Source organism: Trachinotus anak, unplaced genomic scaffold, assembly GCF_046630095.1.
Source record: "Trachinotus anak isolate AG129_WGS33_773 ecotype Australia unplaced genomic scaffold, CSIRO_AGI_Tana_v1 ptg000005l, whole genome shotgun sequence".
NCBI lineage: Eukaryota > Metazoa > Chordata > Actinopteri > Carangiformes > Carangidae > Trachinotus > Trachinotus anak.
In genome coordinates, this window is record NW_027273856.1 from 3,367,024 (window position 1) to 3,386,328 (window position 19,305).

Below are 19,305 nucleotides of genomic sequence, written 5' to 3' on the forward strand. Positions count from 1 at the left end.
TTATAACATTAATTACAAAACTGACCCTGTACAAGATGACATACATTAGAATTATTGCTTAGTGTCGATCCATTGTAATCACAGGGTTTCACCAAATCACTATCATAACTGTGGTAGCATGATGGGAAAACTCATAATTTTATCCCATTAAACATTTTTGTTAAATTGTGTCATAATTAACAAATTAATTCTTGAGTTATGGCCAAAAATGTGTTTTGTGAGGTCACAGAGACCATGAACTTTGACCTTTGAGCACTTAAGTCTAATCAGTTCATCCTGGAGTCCAGGTGAATATTTCTACCAAATTTTAAGAAATCTCTCATGGAGATACTGCGTTCACAAGACTGGCGGTAATAAAAAAAACTGACCTACCAGCATCTCCACAGTTCTCTAATCATCAGGTTTAATCTGTGCTAATGAGATTTTACTGGGATTTTTACAAGATGTCATGTGCCAGACCATGTTTTGACCTGATGCAGTGATTTCCTGAGATTTTTAAATGGTTGTCATGATGATTTGTTTATTTCAGACTAAACAAATGAGATGAACTTTCAGGACCAATAATGTGACCAATTCAACAACTGATAATAATTATCTTATACATGCCAAAACATGAAAAGGACAATAAATATATATTTTTGAAAGATTAACAAGTTTATGTTTCCAATAAACACCAATATTTAGAGAGCCTTCACCATCCCTAGAATAAAGAATACAATGATTTATACTGTCATCATCCAGATGAGAGAATGATCTGAATTCCCCTCAGGATTAATAAAATGTCTGTCTATCTGCTGGGATAAATTCTAGATGCGCTCATCTTGGCAATGTTTATTTTTTTGTGTGAGATGACCGATTGACACAGGAAATTCCTGAGGGGGGCAGGGGGGACATGTCCACCCCTTCCTGAGGGTTGTCTTCCTTAAATCTAAGTAATGTTATAACATGTACTGAAAGCACTTGTGAAAATTATCAATGCAGAACAATGCGTTTTTCATGTAAATTTCTTACTTTCGTCTTCCCCGCTTTGGAAATGTTAACATAACGCTGTCATTAGGCAAACACAGCTGGGCTGAGAGATGCCGGAAGACCAGGGACAGACAGACAGTCTGGAGTCTCAGGTGAAGTTTGTTCACTTTTTGTTTATCAGTGTTTTTTGGGAGGTCATTGCCTAAAGTGGACCCTGACGATGCAGAATGGCAAATAAATGTGAGAATAAAGAGAGAGTGAGAGGAGCAGAAGCACACAGGGGCAGAGGCAGGAGAAGCCCCTGTGCAACATTAATTACAAAACTATGTGACCATGTACAAGGTGACACACATTAGAATTATTGCTTAAATAGTGTCGATCCGTCATAATCCCAGGGTTTCACCAAATCTCTGTTATAATAACTGTGGTAGTATGATGGGAAATTATACATGCATGTCCAATACAAAACTTCAAATTACATATATGTTGAAAATAAAACAACAATAATGTTTAGAGTCAAGAGTCACACTTATGCACACAGGCGCGATCATGCGCAGTTGCAGTGCACGTTTGAAGGTGTGACATAAGATAGTGGTGAGAATCTCGCTGACTCATGAATCTGGGCTTTCATCTCATGCTGTAGTTTTAAAGACACATGAATGTGAAGTAAACCACTTCCCCAGGTTGATGAATAGTCTTCTGTTACATCACACCTGAGACTGAACGTTTTCGTATCCTCGACCTCTGAAGAACCAGATTCAAGAACGAGGAAATATTGTACAATGGCTGACGCTGCACCACAAGGCTCAGCTGCTCGTTTTTGGGGCTGCTGACCCTAAACCTGATGTCTGCCAGCTGGGCGATGGACTGAACATGGAGGGGGCGACGACATCGGATAGGCCCAGTGGCTTAACTTCTGGGACAGACTGTATAAAGATCCATGTCAAGGAAAAGGCACAAGGTTTTGTTCCAGAGAACAAAGACACAGAAGACACAGCAGAGTCAAGCGTCTCAGAAGAGACGACTCTACAGATGTCATCATGAAGACACCAGAGAAAAACAAAGATTCTGGTGATTCTTCCCCCTCTGGATGTGAGGCCTGAGTCGACAAAACCCTGGTCTTTGTCGACACGGTGACAGCGAGAATCCTCACCAAGCACAACGTTCTGGACGTCTGGACGGAGAAGGATTTGGTCACCTACACCAAACACCTGGTGAACCGAACACAATGCAGGGACTCACTGTGAGTGAAGCCCTCTGCCCGGATGATAGGGACATCAAGCTGATCTGCAAGGCCGCGATCAAAGACCTTAAGGAGAAGCACGGCGGTACGCACAAACTGGATCACAGCAGCCAAAGGTGGACGCTGCCATTGTTGCATGTTTGCAAGCCCGCATCACAGAGCACTCAGCTGGATCTGCACACAAGAAGAAGAATGGTGGATGGAGACGGCACATCTGGCCCATCCTGCACATGCCTGGTATTTGTATGCTGTGGGCCGTTTTATTTGTAATCTTGGTATAAACTATTGAGGGTGGCAGCATCAGAACTCCTTTTTAAATTGGAGCCATTAAGGAAGATAAGAGATGTCCTGACATATAATAACAGGACACAATATTTTCTCATCATATTCTTGTTGAATATTGATCATACAGTATGTGTCCAACTTATTTAAAACCTTAAGAAATTGTAACTAATTTAAATGGAAAAAAAAGTGGAGCAAAAAAGCAAAAAAAGCACAACAACCTTCTTAAATCTGTTAACACAGTTACTTTCCACCACTGCCTATAGGCACTAATATCAGTACACAGGACTAGTCTTCTGTTGATTTTAGTCAAAAAGTAGTAAAATTGAAGTGCAGTGAAAATAAAAGTGCTGAGATGAAGCTGTAAAGTACTCACAATGCCTGTGTGTGAGTTTTGTAAAAAAAAAAAACCACATACATTTCCAGGAAAATACAGAGGACATGAACGTTATGTTCCACATATCCAGGTTACCAGTTACAACTATTCAGCTCTTATTTTGGTGAGCCTGCAACTAGTAACCCACAGACTGCCAATGACATAACTTCACACTTTCATCTTAATTTTCATATAATGGATGTCAGAGTCACACTATCATTATATCATTGTTTTTATTACTATCATTGTAATTTTTCATCATTTTGTCTTTGCACAAAAAAAAAAAAACAAACAAACAAATAATACATTTTTCAGGAGTTGATCACCCCTCCCAACCCCAAAAACCCACCACTACAGTTACAGTTTGCTCAAAACACATTTAAAATCAATGTAAATTACAGCAATGTAAAACGAAATAATGTAAAATAAAATCAACCCTGAAAGAGATAATATAACAGCAACAGCCAGAATAATAATTAGAATCCAATACCCAGCACCTTAATACAATGATCAACTTTTAAAGAAAAATCTGACGTATTAAAAACTGAAAGAAAAAAATGACAGTGTGTCATTGTGAAAGAAAGAAAGAAAATAAGTGTTAAGTTAGATACAACCAGCTGACGGGACTCAGTCATGCCCCCCATCTCTAACCCCACGCATGTGTTTGTTTTTCTTCTGTTTCGACAAACTGGGGGATCAAACGCACTGAGAGAGAGAGAAAGAGAAAAGGAAGTGACTTCTTCTGGTTTGTGGTTTCGAACGTGAACATGTGCTCTGATATGAAAAATGTTTTGACAAAGAAGTCTTTCCTGCTTTCTGTCTCTGCTTCAAGCCGTCCTGGACCGATAAGGCCTTTTAAAAAAAAAAAAAAAAAATAGCAAAGAAATAAAAACAGACATGAAAAATAAAAATGGGCAAAACAAAAAATGAAGGAGCAGTAGTCGTCACCACCACCACCACCACCATCATCATCATCATCATCATCAACATCATTAAATACATCGATAACTCCTGCACTTTGGGGGGTTTTGTGTTTCAACTGATACACTATGAGCTGTGTTTGGATGTTAAATGTGTTTTTGTATGTGTGTGTTAAAGGTGCACTACACCAAAAAAAGGCAGCAATGATATGATCCGACATGACCCCTCACACCCCCTCCCCTCCCTCCCGAAAAAAATCCTAATCTGTACAAACCCAAAATTTGAAACGACACAAAAATATATTATCAAATCAAAACTAGCAGAAGAAAATAATTCACCATTCGTTGTCGTCGTCGATTCTTTTTGTTTCTTTTTTTTTTTTTTTTTTTTTTTCCAGTGATCTTTTATAATTAATTCACACACACACACATACTGTTTGTTACATACTCCAATGACACCTTTGTTGTGTGTTTGCTCTTTGGGAACATGTGTAGCAGAGAGCGTGATGAGGGAAGGGAAACCAAAAAAAAAAAAAGAAAGGAAACGCGTCGGTTCAGGGTTGACATTCTGGATATGAAGGCATGAAGCCAACCGAAGTGATACCAACATTTGAAAAGAAAAATAAAAAAAACACAAATGAATTCGTCATCATTGGAGCATTTATGTGCTGACGTATGCAACAAAAACGAACCCCAAATTTAATTCTTCAAAGAAAGGCAACATGAAATCCGTCGACAACGCCGTCCGTGAACTGTCCGTCCCGCCCCAGGTTCCAATATGCCCCTCTTTTCCAGTGCACAACTCTTTTTAAAAGCCATAAAATAAGAAGAAACTAAAAAAACAAAAAACAAGTACAGACTTAAAGTTGCAGCCCGTACGATCAATCATGACATCAAGTCTTAACTGGCCTCCTTGGACTCGATGGCGGGAGAGAAATTATAAAATGAGGAAGAAAAAGGGAGTGACGAGGTGAAAAGATGGATGTGTTTGTGCTGAATTCAGTCTGAAATTAGAGGAAGAGAGGGAGGTGGAGGGTGCGAGTGTGTGTGTACAGGTGTGTGTGCATGTGAGGGGAGGGGGGAGGTGGTGGAAGGATGGATCAAAAGTTCATTTCAGGGCGGGAGGGGAGGTTTGGGCGGGCAGGTGGAGGGTGGAGAGGGTCCTTTAACCAACGACAGCAGAGTCCGTCCATCCAGAACACATCTGTAGGTGTAGGGGTGTGTGTGTGTGTGTGTGTGTGTGTGTGTGTGTGTGTGTGTGTGTGTGTGTGTGTGTGTGTGTGTGTGTGTGTGTGTGTGTGTGATCGTGGGCTTCAGCAGCCAGAGTCCTGGCTCAGTTGGAGTCCATTCGGTTTAGGAGGAACAATCAGAACAAATTCAATCAAAACTCCTTTGAGTTTTCCAGCAAAATAAGGCTCCAAACTTTCTGTCAATCATTCAGAGAGTAAGTAGAAAGTTTTTTCAGCATTCCTCCACTTTCTTCGTCCTCCATTCAACCCCCCATTTTCACCCTGTGCCCCCCCCCCTTTACCCAAAAAGACCTGGCAGCAGAACCGTGCAGAGAAACGGAATAAATAGCAGGAAGAAGTGACAGGAGTGGTCAAAGTGATCAAAGTGTGACTCCTAAAAAACAGAGAGCAGATCGGACATGCAGAAGAGTGGAACGTCTAAGTAGAACGTGACAAAAAAAAATAAAAACCCCAGCAGGGAGAGAGAAGACCTCGGTCTGTAAGTACGTCACAACTCAGAGGAAATCAGCTCAGAGTTTCTACTCGCAGGGCCTCAAGAACTTAAGGAACAAAACTTCTAGAAAAGAAACGTTTTCTAGTCTCGAGAACCAGTAGCCCTACGTCAGACCTTTGTCCAGATAACAATCGTGTTATTCTTAAAGTGATCCCACCCTTTAGCTTACCTCCTGACCTCCACAGCGCCCACACCCCACCTACAGCATCATCTTCATCCTCGCTATCATCCCCTTCGCCCTCCCACCTCCTCCTCCTCCTCCACCCTTTAATCTCATCTCTCCTCACTGCTCCTCCGCACTCACAGTTTGAGCTCGTTGGCAATCTTTGAAGCAATGTTCTTGAAGGCAATGGACGTGCCCGAGATCCGCTTGAAGCGCACGCCGTTGAGGGAGAGCCGTGGCAGCTTGCACACCTCCATCTCCCACTGGACGAAGTCGTCGCGCGCCGGGTTGCCCGAGACGCATAGCAGCATGTAGCGCTCGCGCAGCTCGTACTCGCAGCTGTTGGAGTCGAGCACCTTGCGGATCTCGCGCATCATCTCCATGGGCTCCATGGACGACGTGGTCTTCATGGACCAGGTGAAGCGCAGTGAGCGTGGTTTGGCCGAGTCCTTCTGGCTGGCGATGGCTGGAGGGGTGCCGGTGCCACCTGGAGGGGAGGAGGAGAACCAGGGGTGAAAGGTGAGCAATAAAGAGGCAAGAGGGAGGAAGGGTGGAGGAAAGAAGAGGTAATAACAAGGAGTGATAAAAGCCAGGAATAGAATTTGCCCATTTGTCCCATTTACAACCATGAGGGGGAAGAACACTGGAAACATTTCAATTAAAGTCCAGGATGTTGACATCAAATAGAGGCTTTTTTTGTTGACATTTAGCATCAACCAGATATTATACAATGGGTTTCAGAATTTACACTTATGACATATATTTGTGTTTGTCACAGATCTCTCTCTCTATTAAAATTATTGATTTGTGAAAATAAAGTCTGGTGTTACACAGTTAATCCATTTTTTCCAGTAAGCTATAAATTGTTCCAGTTCATGATTGACAAGTGCTGTCATCTTCTGCCATTTTATAAATGTCATTTATTGTAATTTCCATCCACGCATTCAAAGTTGGCCTCTCCTGTGATGTCCATTTCCTGGTGAGATTCCTTTTACCAGCCACCAGCAGGATATTCATTAAATATTTATCTCTTTTCGATCAGTCTTGAGATATATGTCTACAGTACATAGTCTTAATGTTTCACATTTAAAAATGTCTTTCAGGGCATTGCGTATTATCATAATTGGATTTCTGGGCAGCAAGTGACTCATGACCTACCAGTGTTTCCAGATCCTGGTGAGGAGTTGTTCTCATCGTTGTTGGAAGAGGAGGAGAGAACGCCACCGGACGTCTTTTCTGACTTGTCCACTGTACTGCTCAACATGGACCTGAATGAAGGGGGGAGGGTGGAGGAGAAGGAGAGGAGGGTAAGAAGGGAAAAGAGAGGGAGGGGAGACACAGTGGAGAAGGAAAGGTGAGGGTGGAAGACAACAGGAAAGAGGGAAGAAATAGCAAAGAGAGAAAAAGAGGAAACGTGTGAGAATTGTTTTGAAAAGTAGAGACCAAAAAAAGGGGGGAGGAAAGGAGAGGAAGGATTGAGAGGGAGAGAGAGATGATGAGGTTGTGGAATTGAATGAAGACAAAAAGCAAAAATTTTGTAAGTACCCCTGTGTGTGTTTGCGTGTGCACATGTCTCAGATCACAAAGATGTGTATGAATTTATGTCTGAGTGTGTGTTTGTGAGCATTTCATGCGTACTTGCACACAAACACACATTTGGGTACTTGGAGTCTGATTTCCCCTCTCACTCACACACACACACACACACACACACGCCACCATGCAGGTCAACCTCCACACCGTCACTCTAACTCTCTGGGATGCTACCATTCACTGCTAATCTCCCGTCCCCTGATTGGTTAAGCCATTATCACCATCACCAATTATACATCCCATCCCATCCCATCCCAGCCCCCCCCCCCCTTCCCTCCCTCCCTCCCTCCCTCCCAGCCATTCACAACAAGCTCAGAGATCATCTACTGATTGGCTCCAGTCTACTGATTGGCAGGCAGGTTTGGTAGAGCCTGGGGGTTTTTTAGGGGATTTTCGGTTTTTCGGGCTGTTCTGTATCTCACCTGCTCCCCTCATCCCGACCCTCTCCCTCATACGGACTCCTCGAAAAAAATCAACACAAGTTTAGTCTTTTTTTTTAGGGGCAACATCTGCACTCTTAAACAGATAGTAAATCAGCTGGCTGAACACAGTCCCGCTGCTCGCCATGCCTGACTGAATGTTCCAATCCATCCACTTAAAGCCTTGATGCCAAATATCTACTTCCACTCCAGCTGCTCAAATTTAAGCCCAGAGCCACCTGAGGACGTCACAGTCCACAATGCATTGCTGTGACAGCTGCTTAAGGTCCCAGTGCCAATCCACTCTGTGCAGCCACGTTCTTACCGCTCCACCACAACATGAATGTTGAATGGTTTGAGAGGATGAGAGAAGAACAACACAGAGCTGAACCAGCCGTTTGTAAATCCTTCATTAATATTAAACAGTTTATGTGTGAAGTCCATCCTAAGGTCTTAGTTACTGCCTGTTTTAACTCGTTTTGCTACTTTCAAATTTAGAGATTTCCAGTTGAATTATTAACTTACTAAACTGGCTTGCACCATTAAAACATAAGATATGTGTTGCTAGGAAACATCTGTGGTAGCATCAAGTCACTGTAGCATCACAAGCTACATGTTTCAGAGGTGGTGATATTAATGTGGTTCACAGTGAGACACCTGATTGTGCTCTCCTAACTGATGTTATTAGTCATGGGTCTAATGTTGTTAGCATGACGTTGTATGCTACGAGGGAAATCTCAAAGGCGCTACGCCATCGGACATGGTTTCTGTCTGGGAGCGGGTGGTGGTAATTATTGTTTGACAAAAGCTTCAGCCATCATTGTCTTTACAAGACAAGAGGTTATAATACACCCTCTGAGCAGCACCTTGAGACGTGCTTGAGACAAGAGTTAACACTGGCATTGTTTTCCACCGCTGTAGAGCTGTTGGTGAGTACAGGAGTTAAGTTTCATGTTGAACTCACAATGTTTCTTCTATACTTGTAACTTAACAGCTGTTAATGCCAACACTGGCTACGTAGCGATAGCAAAACTTACAAATAGCTCCTTAAAACAAGTCACATATCAGCGAGCTAATATTCGTTTTGGCAGTCAGCTTCGTCATCAGTTACACAAGTTAGTAGCTGTAAATGTTTCACTAATTTCAACTAATCTCTACTAATTTAAGAATTACTTTCTGTGGTGCAACCTCTTCTAATATAGCAATTTGTAATGTTCCACTTAGCATGGCTAACTTGGAACTTACAAAGAGCTGGTGCAGCCAGCGCCAGGGTTGATGAGAAAAAAGGTGACGGATGGAGCAGCCTCAAACGGCCTGAGTTGAAATGGAACCAGTTTAGAAAATGAGCTGGTCTAAATTAAATGGAAAGTTTGGACAAAGCTCAAAATGTACTGGTTCATTTTAGAGCTGAGTTTAAGTACTTCCAACAGGCTGGAACTGCATGGAATGGCTTGGAATGGAACGGACGTATTCCAACAAAATGAAGTGAAATGAAGAAAATGTGAGATGGACCGGGATGGAATGGTTTGGAACAGAATGGTCAGGATGATGAGGGTGGGTCCTGTGGCTAAAGCAATGCATTAAAACCTTTATTAGTAACACTGGATCTCCATACAGGCTGCTTAACAAACACACACACATTAATTTAACTGCAGCCTGTATAACACAAATGTAACACAAACACAAATATTCCCTTCCGTACCAGCAGACATGACACACAAAGACAAACTGAAGGGAGAAAAGCAAACACACAACATAGAAACACAAAGACAAACAGCAACACACATGCAGACAGTGGATGGAAATTGACAAACACATGACAAATTCAACAGTTTATGGTCTTAAATTCATTCTGTTGAGGGAAAAGGGATCATTCCTGTTTTGCCCCATTTAAAAAAATATAAATAATAACCAAAAACATCATGTAAAATACCTCCTGCAACAGAAACATGGTTAAAAATCGAGCACATGGAAGATGACCGGTGGGAGAGGTGGAAATAAGTTATAACAAGACTTTCTTAAATAATAAAATATAGATGTAAAATTAAATTATTTGGGTCATTTTGCATGTCCAGTTGTGAATTAGCTAAACATGAATGGATGCAGAATGACTCTGTGACGTCAAGGGAAAACAAAGAACTGATAAGATGATTATTTGATTTCAAATGCACCTCACATGCATAAACCACTTTATATGGTGCAATACATAATCTATTCCCTTACTTACTACAATAACCTATTTGCCCTGTATTTAAAAATATCTCTCTCATATTTCAAATTAATGATGTATAAGAATCCTTCAATAACCTAAAGACGTCTTTGCTTGTATAGAAAAACTGTGAAATTCAATTATTACAACTTCCAACCACCAGGTGGAGCAATGGTCCAGATTAAAGGAAATTGCTCTACCTGCTGAAAAAGCAGCCAACACACTCAAAACCAAGTGTGTGTGACACAAGTGGGTGTGAATTGTGTGATCAGCGTTTAAATATATAAATGTAAAATGTGTCAACATGAGTTTAGCATCTGTATATAGTGCAAATATCTATATGAGCATGGAGGAAAGACTGTGTGTTTATGTAAATGTTGGGTGCGTCAGTGCAAATACATATATCTGCATGTGTCATCTGTGTGTATGCATGTGTGTGTGAGTGTGTCCACAGCATAAAAGGTCTTTTCCAGCCAGAGTAGGTCAAAGCCATCCAGTTCTGTTGCTGCTGCTGCTGCTGCTGCTGTTAGAGCCAGTGCCAGAGTGAAAACAGAGCGATGAAAGAAAGGAAGAGTGCAGCCTCCAGAAAAGAGTGCAGCCTGAGAAACACTGCAGCCCCGTCCCTCCTGGGTCCTCTCCTCCTCTCTACCTCCATCCACAACTACCGACTACAGCCAGGGACCTATTATTACACAGCTCGCTACATTCCCACCGTAATCTACAGAAACCTTCACAGTGAAAAAACTATAAACACAACTTTAGTGTCTATGGCTGAGGAAATTTAAATTTCAGTTATAGTGACTGAACTGATGAAGGTGAGATGGGTGATGGTTTGGTAGGTGGCGTTAGCAGGAATGATGGTTAGCAACATTAAACAATCCTGGGTGAAGTTACACAACTGGGCTAAGATGAAAACACCTCATCATAACATATCTCCCATCCCTGTGCTTCCTTTATCTCTCATATGCTTAAAAATGTCAAAAGATTAACTTCTGAGTTTGGTCAGTGGTGAAACTTTTACCATTACCTCACCAATGTTTAAGATTAAGTTTCCTTATTAGGCTGAACACAAGGACATTACCTGCATCTGAAACTAAGAAAAGGAAAGGGTTAAGAGCAGGAAGCAGGAGTAGTTTGATCTATTGCACCATTACAACTCGACCTAAATCTGGGGCGCTACAGTGGGGATACGAGCTCACACACACACTACCTGGTAAATAAATGGAAAAAAGGGACGTGGGGGTGGGAATGAGGGAGAGGGGGGTGGGAGGGACGATGGAGGGATGAAGAGGAAGATGGTTGAAGTGTTATTGTGCCGCATGATGATGAAGTGAGTGTGTTAAATGCGTGAGTGGGTGAGGGGGAAGTTAGTAAAAAAAAAAATAAATAAAAAATAAATAAATAAATAAAAGTGGGCCAAAACACGGCACTCAAAACCAGAAGGCTCAAAAAAGGGGCCAACCACAGAAAAAAAGGAGGAGAAAAGATAAGGCTCAAGGCACAAAAGGAAGATTTCAACAAAAAGCTGCACAAAACACCAAAAGGGGAGGAATATATATATATATATATATATATATATGTAAAATATATATGAAGAAGAGAATATACGTATATATATCAAGGGGTTATATTTAACGTTGGGGATGTTGCCTACCTTCTCGGAAACCTGAACGAGAGATTTCTACAAAAACAAAAGAGGGATAAAGAAAGAAAGAGAAAAAAAACGTATGTATAAAACGTATATATTTATGACGTTCCTGTAAAAGACAAGCTCCCCTCTGAGTAGCAAAATTCAAACTGTCAGAAATAAAGGTCCAACATGAACCAGGCACACTTAGGATTGAAGCAGGAAGCACAAACTAACATTAAACAACACAAAAAGAAAATCAGTGGCATCAACTTTAGTGTTTAAATGTTTAAATGTGGGGATTACTGGTGTGAATGTGTGAACATTATTAAAAGCACACCAGAACACCTTAGGGGGATTTAATGGGCTCTGTGGGAAAATCCCATTAAGAGACCCTGTCTGAACAGTCACCCCCCTCCCTTCCCCTCCCCTCCCCTCCCCTCATGAAATGAAGTGCTCCTCCACATACAGAGCAGTCTGGGGTGATCCTGAAAAGAAGTGTTTGTGAGGTGAACAGTTCAAATGTGATAAAGATAAAGAGAGATAGAGAAACCCACCTCTGATACAAAGACACATTTCAAATGAGAAAACACAGGTTAAGCAACAACTTAATCTTTAACACACTTAAAACACACTGAAACTTAAATCTCCTTTAAACACACACACACACCACTGTATTTGAAGGACGGAGAAACATCACTCTCCAGAGCAAGTAAGAAAGTGCAATGATGTTATATATATATATATATATATGATATGCTAATAAAATACACAGCTTTAGTGAATATGTGTGCGTGTGTGTGTGGTCAAACTATACAAATGCAACACAATCTCTCTGTCTCCACCACCTCTACTTCCTACCAGCATGCCAAGGTGTGTGTGTGTGTGTATGCACGCTTGCATGCATGTGTGTCAAGGTGTCCCCAGTAGCGGTATTTATAGTTGAGGGAAAAGTGATATCTCCGGTGTAACCATGGATACTGCCGCCACAGAGCTACAGTATCTCTGAGTGGGAGGCCTGGAGTGGCTGTGCCTGTACCTCCGCCTCTCACACTCACACACACACACACACACACAAACACACACACACACACACACACACACACACACACACACACACACACACACACACACACACACACACACACACACACACACACACACACACACACACACAAACACACACACAAACACACAAACACGACACTTGATCATCTTCAGTTCTTGTCTTTTTGAATCTATCACCTAAAATACAACCTCACTCCCCTCTTCTCACACACATTTCAACAGCTGCATTCAAACGAACCTCCGGAGCCGGTTGATTTGACACAGGTGCAAAGACGAAAGTCTCGACCTTACCTGCTCTCTCTGCTTCTCATCCTCTCATTGTTCACTTGGACCTTCCTTTTTCACTCCTGTTCATTCCTGCCACCTTTACACCCTCACTTCCTGTCAGCGCCTCTCCTCCACACCTGTCAGTCTGACTGCGGCCTCTAGTAATAATAATATGCCTCGCTGCTCCTCTTCTCATCTCGTCTACACTCGTCCTTCTCACTCATTCTGACTATGGACAGACTTCATCACCCTTCACACATGTTTTGGGTAAAACACTGACTTTTTTTTTATTTTATTTTTTTAACTAAATTATATCTGACTTTTTTCTGGCCTTGTTGCCTGATAGAATTAACCAGAATGTGTCTATGACTTGTTTGTCTATAGTAAGTCATATGTGTTAGTGAAATGTAATTTAAAGGATGAGGGGAAAAAATAAATAAAAAGACCAAAAACAACAGAAGAATCTAAATCTATATCTCAATCTTCTTTGTCACAGAGCTCTATTGTTGTCCACAAACTATCAAAAACATATCAGTGAGCCACAGACATGTTCCTTTATTACTGTGAACATGGGCACTGTAATTTATTTTGAGTCAGCCCCACACACAACATCCTGCTGCCGTAAATACTCACTAAAGCACTTAATGTGTATTAATCTGCAGCTGAAAAAGCACCATTTACTCTTTTTTTTGAGTAGCTTTGGTACAAACTACAGAGCACAGCTATTGTTTATTATTTAACTTTTTTTTACAAATCTAACTACAGTCTGGTCCAAGAGTCTGGGAGCCCCCTGTATCTATTTTTATTTATACTTCCTGGAGGTACAAACTTGGCTGGGTGTCATGGACAGAGTCAAGAAGTCATAGTCTACTCAGAGACTGACTTGTGTTTAATTTGATTTTTTGGTCTTTTTATAGATTTTTTTCATGAGAAGAAAAATGGAGAATAGCATTAGCTTCATCCTCACTGAAACCCTTATTATCCAATAATATTACCACTTGTAATTATACATTTTCACTAACATTATTCAACATTTTGGCCTAATGTATCAAATTCAATTAAAACTAATGCCAATATTTGTGTATTGAAAGCCACAGTAAGTTGTCTAGTTGTCATAAGACTTGGTGGTCAACTCCCTTCCACTTTCATAACCACAAACTTCTCTCCCCCTTCACTGTATTTACCCAGGGAGTTGTATCACTGCTGCAAAAATGACTGCACTTCCAGAGAAAATTAAAAAAAAAACAAAAAACATAAATAAACAACTTCAGCTTTCATTACAACCCATGAGAGTAGTTTAACTGCTGCAACCTGCACTGGAAGAGTAAGATGAAAACTGGGCCAGACGTAGAACCAAAACCAAAATTACTCCTCAGTCACCACAGCACCAAACAAAATTATAGAGAGGACACAGCTGTTGCCTTCCTCTCCCTTTCTGCTCTAAGCACAGTTACAGATCGGCACGAGTTTAGAGATAGACATGAGGATGAGATCAGCCCCTTTAAAGAAATACTCTGAAAACCAGTGATGACATGGACATACAGTACAACATTCCTGAGAGGAAATGAGCACATGAGATGACTTGTAATGTAAACCCAGTCATTTTCTGCTTCAAGCTGAAACCTCAGTACTCAGAAAAAAGCTTCAAACTGTACTTAAGCTCCAGAGTAGCTGGATAATAAATAGAACAGTTGCTATCACGACAGCTTTCTTCTTCTGCCCCACATCCCCTCCTGATTCGCTACTTCCTGTCTCTGCTCTCACACTGTAACCACAAAGTATCATCTGAACTATTCACCCTTCCCATTTTCCCATGCTCCTGCTCCTCTCCTTTTCCGCCACTCACCTGCGTACAAACTTGGATGTGAACTTGCTGAAAATCCCTGTGGCGCCGTGTGTCCTCCGGGCCTGGCTGTTGCCGTGTGACAGTGATGGGGAAGCAGGCCCGCCGGGGTAGGCGGAGCCTTGCTGGTCCCGGGCACCTCGCTGCTGGCCAGCATGGAACGTGCTGCGGATGCCCACCCCTCTAGAGAAGTTGGTATGGTCTGGCACAGCAGCGCTGCTGATGTTGTGGGCAGACGGGGAGGCACCGGGCGCCCGCTGAGGTGGGGCGCTATGGAGGAGAGTGGGAAGAAAGAGAGAGAGGAGGAAAATGGAGGGAGGGAGAGATGGTTAAGAAAAGGTGATAAAGAGGAGGGTGTGGATGAGCAGAGAGGAGACGAAGAAAGAGGTGAGAAAATATTAGAGGGATAAGAGGTTGGAAGGTGTGATAGAAGAAGAGGCAGAGAAGAGGAGGTGCAAATGAAGAAGAATTCAGGGAGACAGAGATGGGACAGGAGAAAAAGCAAGAGATAAAGAAAGGATGAAGAGGAAGGACGGGATGCAAAGGGAAAGAACAAGGGGTAGATTAACAGAGTGAGGTGTAGGAGGTGATACAGGAGGAGAGAAATGGAAAGAAAGAAGACAAAAGGCATCAAAAGAGGGGAGAGGGGTGAAGAGGAGGGGTGTGGGAGAAGAACACACTGTTAAATCACTAATAGGAGAAAATCGCTTCCTCTTCAGTGCGACTTACCTCAGTTTAAGGTCATACAAGTGTCTATGTCTGGTCAACGTCTGCTCGCCCTGATGTTTCCTATAATCCCTAAAGTCCAACTCAATATTTGGGGCTACATCAGGTCAGTGACACATGCACACACACAAGCAGATACACACAGCTAATCCTCTTTGCCTCGGCCTTAGGGCAAAACATCACAAACCTCCCGCTCCCTCTCCCTCACTCTCTCTCACACACACACACACAAAGACACACAAACATTTGCACACTGTAACTATTCAATGAGCTAAAAGCTCTGCATTGCTTTGTGTGCATGCATCTTCGATATCAGTGTGTGGCACTAGCACACCTGCACCAGATGGTAATCACAACAAACGGAAATGGCAAAAGCACAAACACAAAGTGCACACAAAGAGTGACGAGACAGGTGAACGAGTGGAATAAATAAAAAAATGAATGCACAAGGCAGTTCACTGTAGAGGTCTGCAAAGGGAGTGGGAACGTGTACGGCAACACAAATGTGCAGGTGCAGGACACATTTAATCTACGTGTTGAGTGAAATCTAATAGAGAAGCTGTTATTACTAAGTTCAAGCAGACATGTAAACGCCTGTGAGTTCACTGCATTCCTCCAAATATTTTCCCTAGTATAGTTCTTCTCTCTTTCCCACTCATATCTCTCATTTCAGACGAGTCACATAACCACTTACATTAGAAATTACCATCTAACATTATATAATTTAGTTTTTATTTCTGGTAAACCACATTAACTATCAAAAGCAGGGACAAGAGCCAAAACATTTTATCATCTGTTACCCCTGCCTCAAGTGGGATCTTTTTTATTGCACTCTCAAAGGGATATTACATAATGACACATCTTGCAAAAGGTGGTTTATCAAACAGTTAAATAACTATGTTAGCATTTTTTGAAGTGTAAAAGAAATCTGTAAACATCTTGTATTAAAAAGAAACTGTTATTGGATGGGTACACAACCAAAAAAAAAAAAACAAAAAGGTCCTGTGCAGACCTCTAACAAACTCAACATAGAACAACAACACACAAGAAGAGGCTTCTGAGTCAAGTCTCAGTGTAGCTGTGTGATGAGCAGATTAAGCACATCCTCTAATTCAGTGTGGTTGTGTTGTTCACTATGGGCGACAGGTGACCTACACACAAACACACGCGAACACAGCTCATCCGTGAGAACAGATGCGAGGAAAGAACGGCTGGATCAGGCTGATTAGTGGGGACCAGTGTTGACATATTACAGCTGATTGGGAAGAATTACATACTGCTGAGAGGAAGAGAGCTGCAATATTTTCCAATTTGTGTCAACACATGAAAAGTTTTTCATTGTCAGAAGAGTAGTGATAGACTGAGAGCATCTGAAAAAGGAGTGTTACAGGGTGGATGCAGGCAGACGTGTCTTTATGGCACAGATATTAGGTATTTTCAGGATAGATTTCCCTACAGTAGACTGCACCTCTACTTTCTAGAAACGTGGCGCTGCCTGTGCGCAGCATGACCTGCATTACAACAGGTTGTTACAAGAACTGTAAACTGTATTTGAAGTTTTTCAGAAGGGGACAGCTGGATAAAAGGAATGAATGGGACTTAAGGACACAGACCATGTTCTGAGAAAAGGTGCCTATTCCTCACTCAGGGTACAGTCTATATGTGTTGGAGCGGTACCTTCTCTCCAGCGTTCCCAACCAGGTTCTGAACAGGCCAAGCTCACAGCTGAACGACGCATGCAACAGAACGAGACTTCAACATAAAGCAGACAAAAGCACATACAGCCAGAGGGCCACCTTGACATTTGCTCTGCTGGAATTTCAGCCTGACATTTGTAGGGTTTTTTTCCCCCGCTAGACAACTGTCACAAAAGGGGGTGAGGGTCTCTGACTGAGCAAGTGGCATATCAGTTCAGCGTCAGACAGTATTTAAGAGGAACATACTCAGAGACCTTTCACCCTGTATTGTGACACGTGGCTGGCAGGGGAAGACAGACGACTAAAACTCAAAATATCAAAGCAGCCCTTGAGACAGACAGGGTCAAGCCAGGGAGCTGGCCAACAAAGCAACGCACACAAACCAAGCACACAGACAGCAAACACACACACACACAGTGCTCACACAGATGACCAACAAGACACACTCCATTTCATTCATTTGACCAGATCTGTCACAGTGTCGTTAACACTTAATAAACAAAGATGGGGTTTTCCCAGGAACTTCATAACTGAGGTGGGTTCACAGAGCATGTAGAGGGAGCAATTAATAACCTCTGGGAACAAAAAAAAAAAAAAAAGAGGCTGTGGGAACAACTGTTAGATCTGCTTTTTGTCTGATTCTCACCAGAGCACTCATATATCTTTTTTTTTTTAAATGACCCAAAGTAAAAGAACATTGACTTATTTTTAAAGCACTGTCCCACACAGTCTAAAGGCTGACTATTAAGGCCTGTGGAGCTCAGGAAGGAAAGTTCAAGCCTCAACGCTGTTGTTACAGAGACAGTTCACCCTCTTTGCCTCATGGTCAAACATGTAGTGTTGTCAGTTGTAGGCACTATACAAAAATAGTGCTTATTATTGGAACATAGTGTGAGCAACCTGCAATAAATATGACCTTTAAGTAAATGTCTACTTTGATCATTTTAGATGCTGAAGATGGTTCTTTTTTGACAAACCTTTTTACAGTCTGGCGGCATTTGTTAGATTGTAGTTTATGACTGTGACACTTGTAATTACAGAATCTTATGTTGTGATCTTTATTTGTTGAACTGATATTCAGATGAATTGTTGTTACATCAAAAAACAACATTTTGTGACATTAAAAATCACCCAAAAGGATGAAGATTTAATATTTGTTAGTCTCATGAAGGCACCACCCATCTATGCATCTACCAGTATCTGTGCTGTTGACTAGATCTAAATAGACGGAGAACATCTCTGCATGAAGTCATTTAAAACATTTCATTTTAAGCTCTAATTCGCATAAATTAATAACTGGCATTTTTTTAAATGAACATGACAGTGACAATGAGCAACATCCAGGCAGCAGCGTATGACACTGGCTCTCACTAACACCATTTAGTAGGCTAGACATCTAGTTAGCTGGTTAGCTGTAGCTTTCTGAACAACCTGCAAATGTGGTTATTTCCTTCAATACCACAAACATTACTCTGTCTCTTGTATGTTGCTGTTACCAGGGCGAGTCTGTTTACATCGTGCTCCTATATGCCTCGTCCTTTTAATGATAAAATAATATGAACAGTAAATGAATCAGGGGTGAGATTCATGGCGCTTTAAAGTTTTTTGTTGTTTCATAATCTTTGGGTCCTGCCTTAAATTTAAGAAAAAGCCAAAGATGACAGCAAATCACTCTTATATCCTGTAATGTTGACAGAGAGTTTGCAGGAAATACCAGCTCGTTTGACTTGTTTAACTGATTTATTCCTTTGACCTAGAAGTTAGATACACAGCACATCTCATGATCAAACCAGCCAATAACCAAGCTTATATAAAGAGTTGGCCTACACACAGTGTATAAACTACTGGGACCTCTGTGCATGGAAACCTAATCCCTGCCTGACCATAAACGTCTCTTCTCTGAATTTGTTGGTGTTTTTTTTGTTTCCTGCCAGGAAACAAAACAAGTACAAAACACACCTCTGCTCTGACAGAGGTACGGTACAGTGAAAAACCTGCTCTTCTTGTTCTCAAGCTCTCACTGTTCAGTTACGGTCACTGGGTAAATATGAGGTTTGAGAGCCACTGATTGGCCAAGGACAAGCTACGTCAACGAGTTTAGCTTGTGCAGTTTTCTGAGCACCATCCACTTCAGATAAGGTAGTCTCATGCAGTCATGTT

At 41.7% G+C, this 19,305-nt stretch overlaps 1 protein-coding gene across 14 annotated transcripts in view; it reads right to left on the reverse strand.

Annotated features, from left to right (window-relative positions):
• Nucleotides 1-3,084: 3,084 nt before the first annotated feature.
• mark2b (MAP/microtubule affinity-regulating kinase 2b) overlaps nucleotides 3,085-19,305 on the reverse strand; it is a 52,805-nt gene continuing 36,584 nt past the window's right edge. For 8 of the 14 annotated variants that reach the window (XM_071477807.1, XM_071477810.1, XM_071477802.1 and 5 more), the window contains 5 exons: nucleotides 14,726-14,992; nucleotides 11,572-11,598; nucleotides 7,712-7,750; nucleotides 6,855-6,964; nucleotides 3,085-6,183 (listed from right to left, as the gene is read on the reverse strand). In XM_071477807.1, coding sequence (XP_071333908.1) covers nucleotides 5,834-6,183; nucleotides 6,855-6,964; nucleotides 7,712-7,750; nucleotides 11,572-11,598; nucleotides 14,726-14,992 — 793 coding nt within the window. In that variant the 3' untranslated portion in view covers nucleotides 3,085-5,833. The remainder of the gene's footprint in view (nucleotides 6,184-6,854; nucleotides 6,965-7,711; nucleotides 7,751-11,571; nucleotides 11,599-14,725; nucleotides 14,993-19,305) is intronic. The other 6 variants (XM_071477803.1, XM_071477798.1, XM_071477801.1 and 3 more) reach the window with 5 other exon arrangements.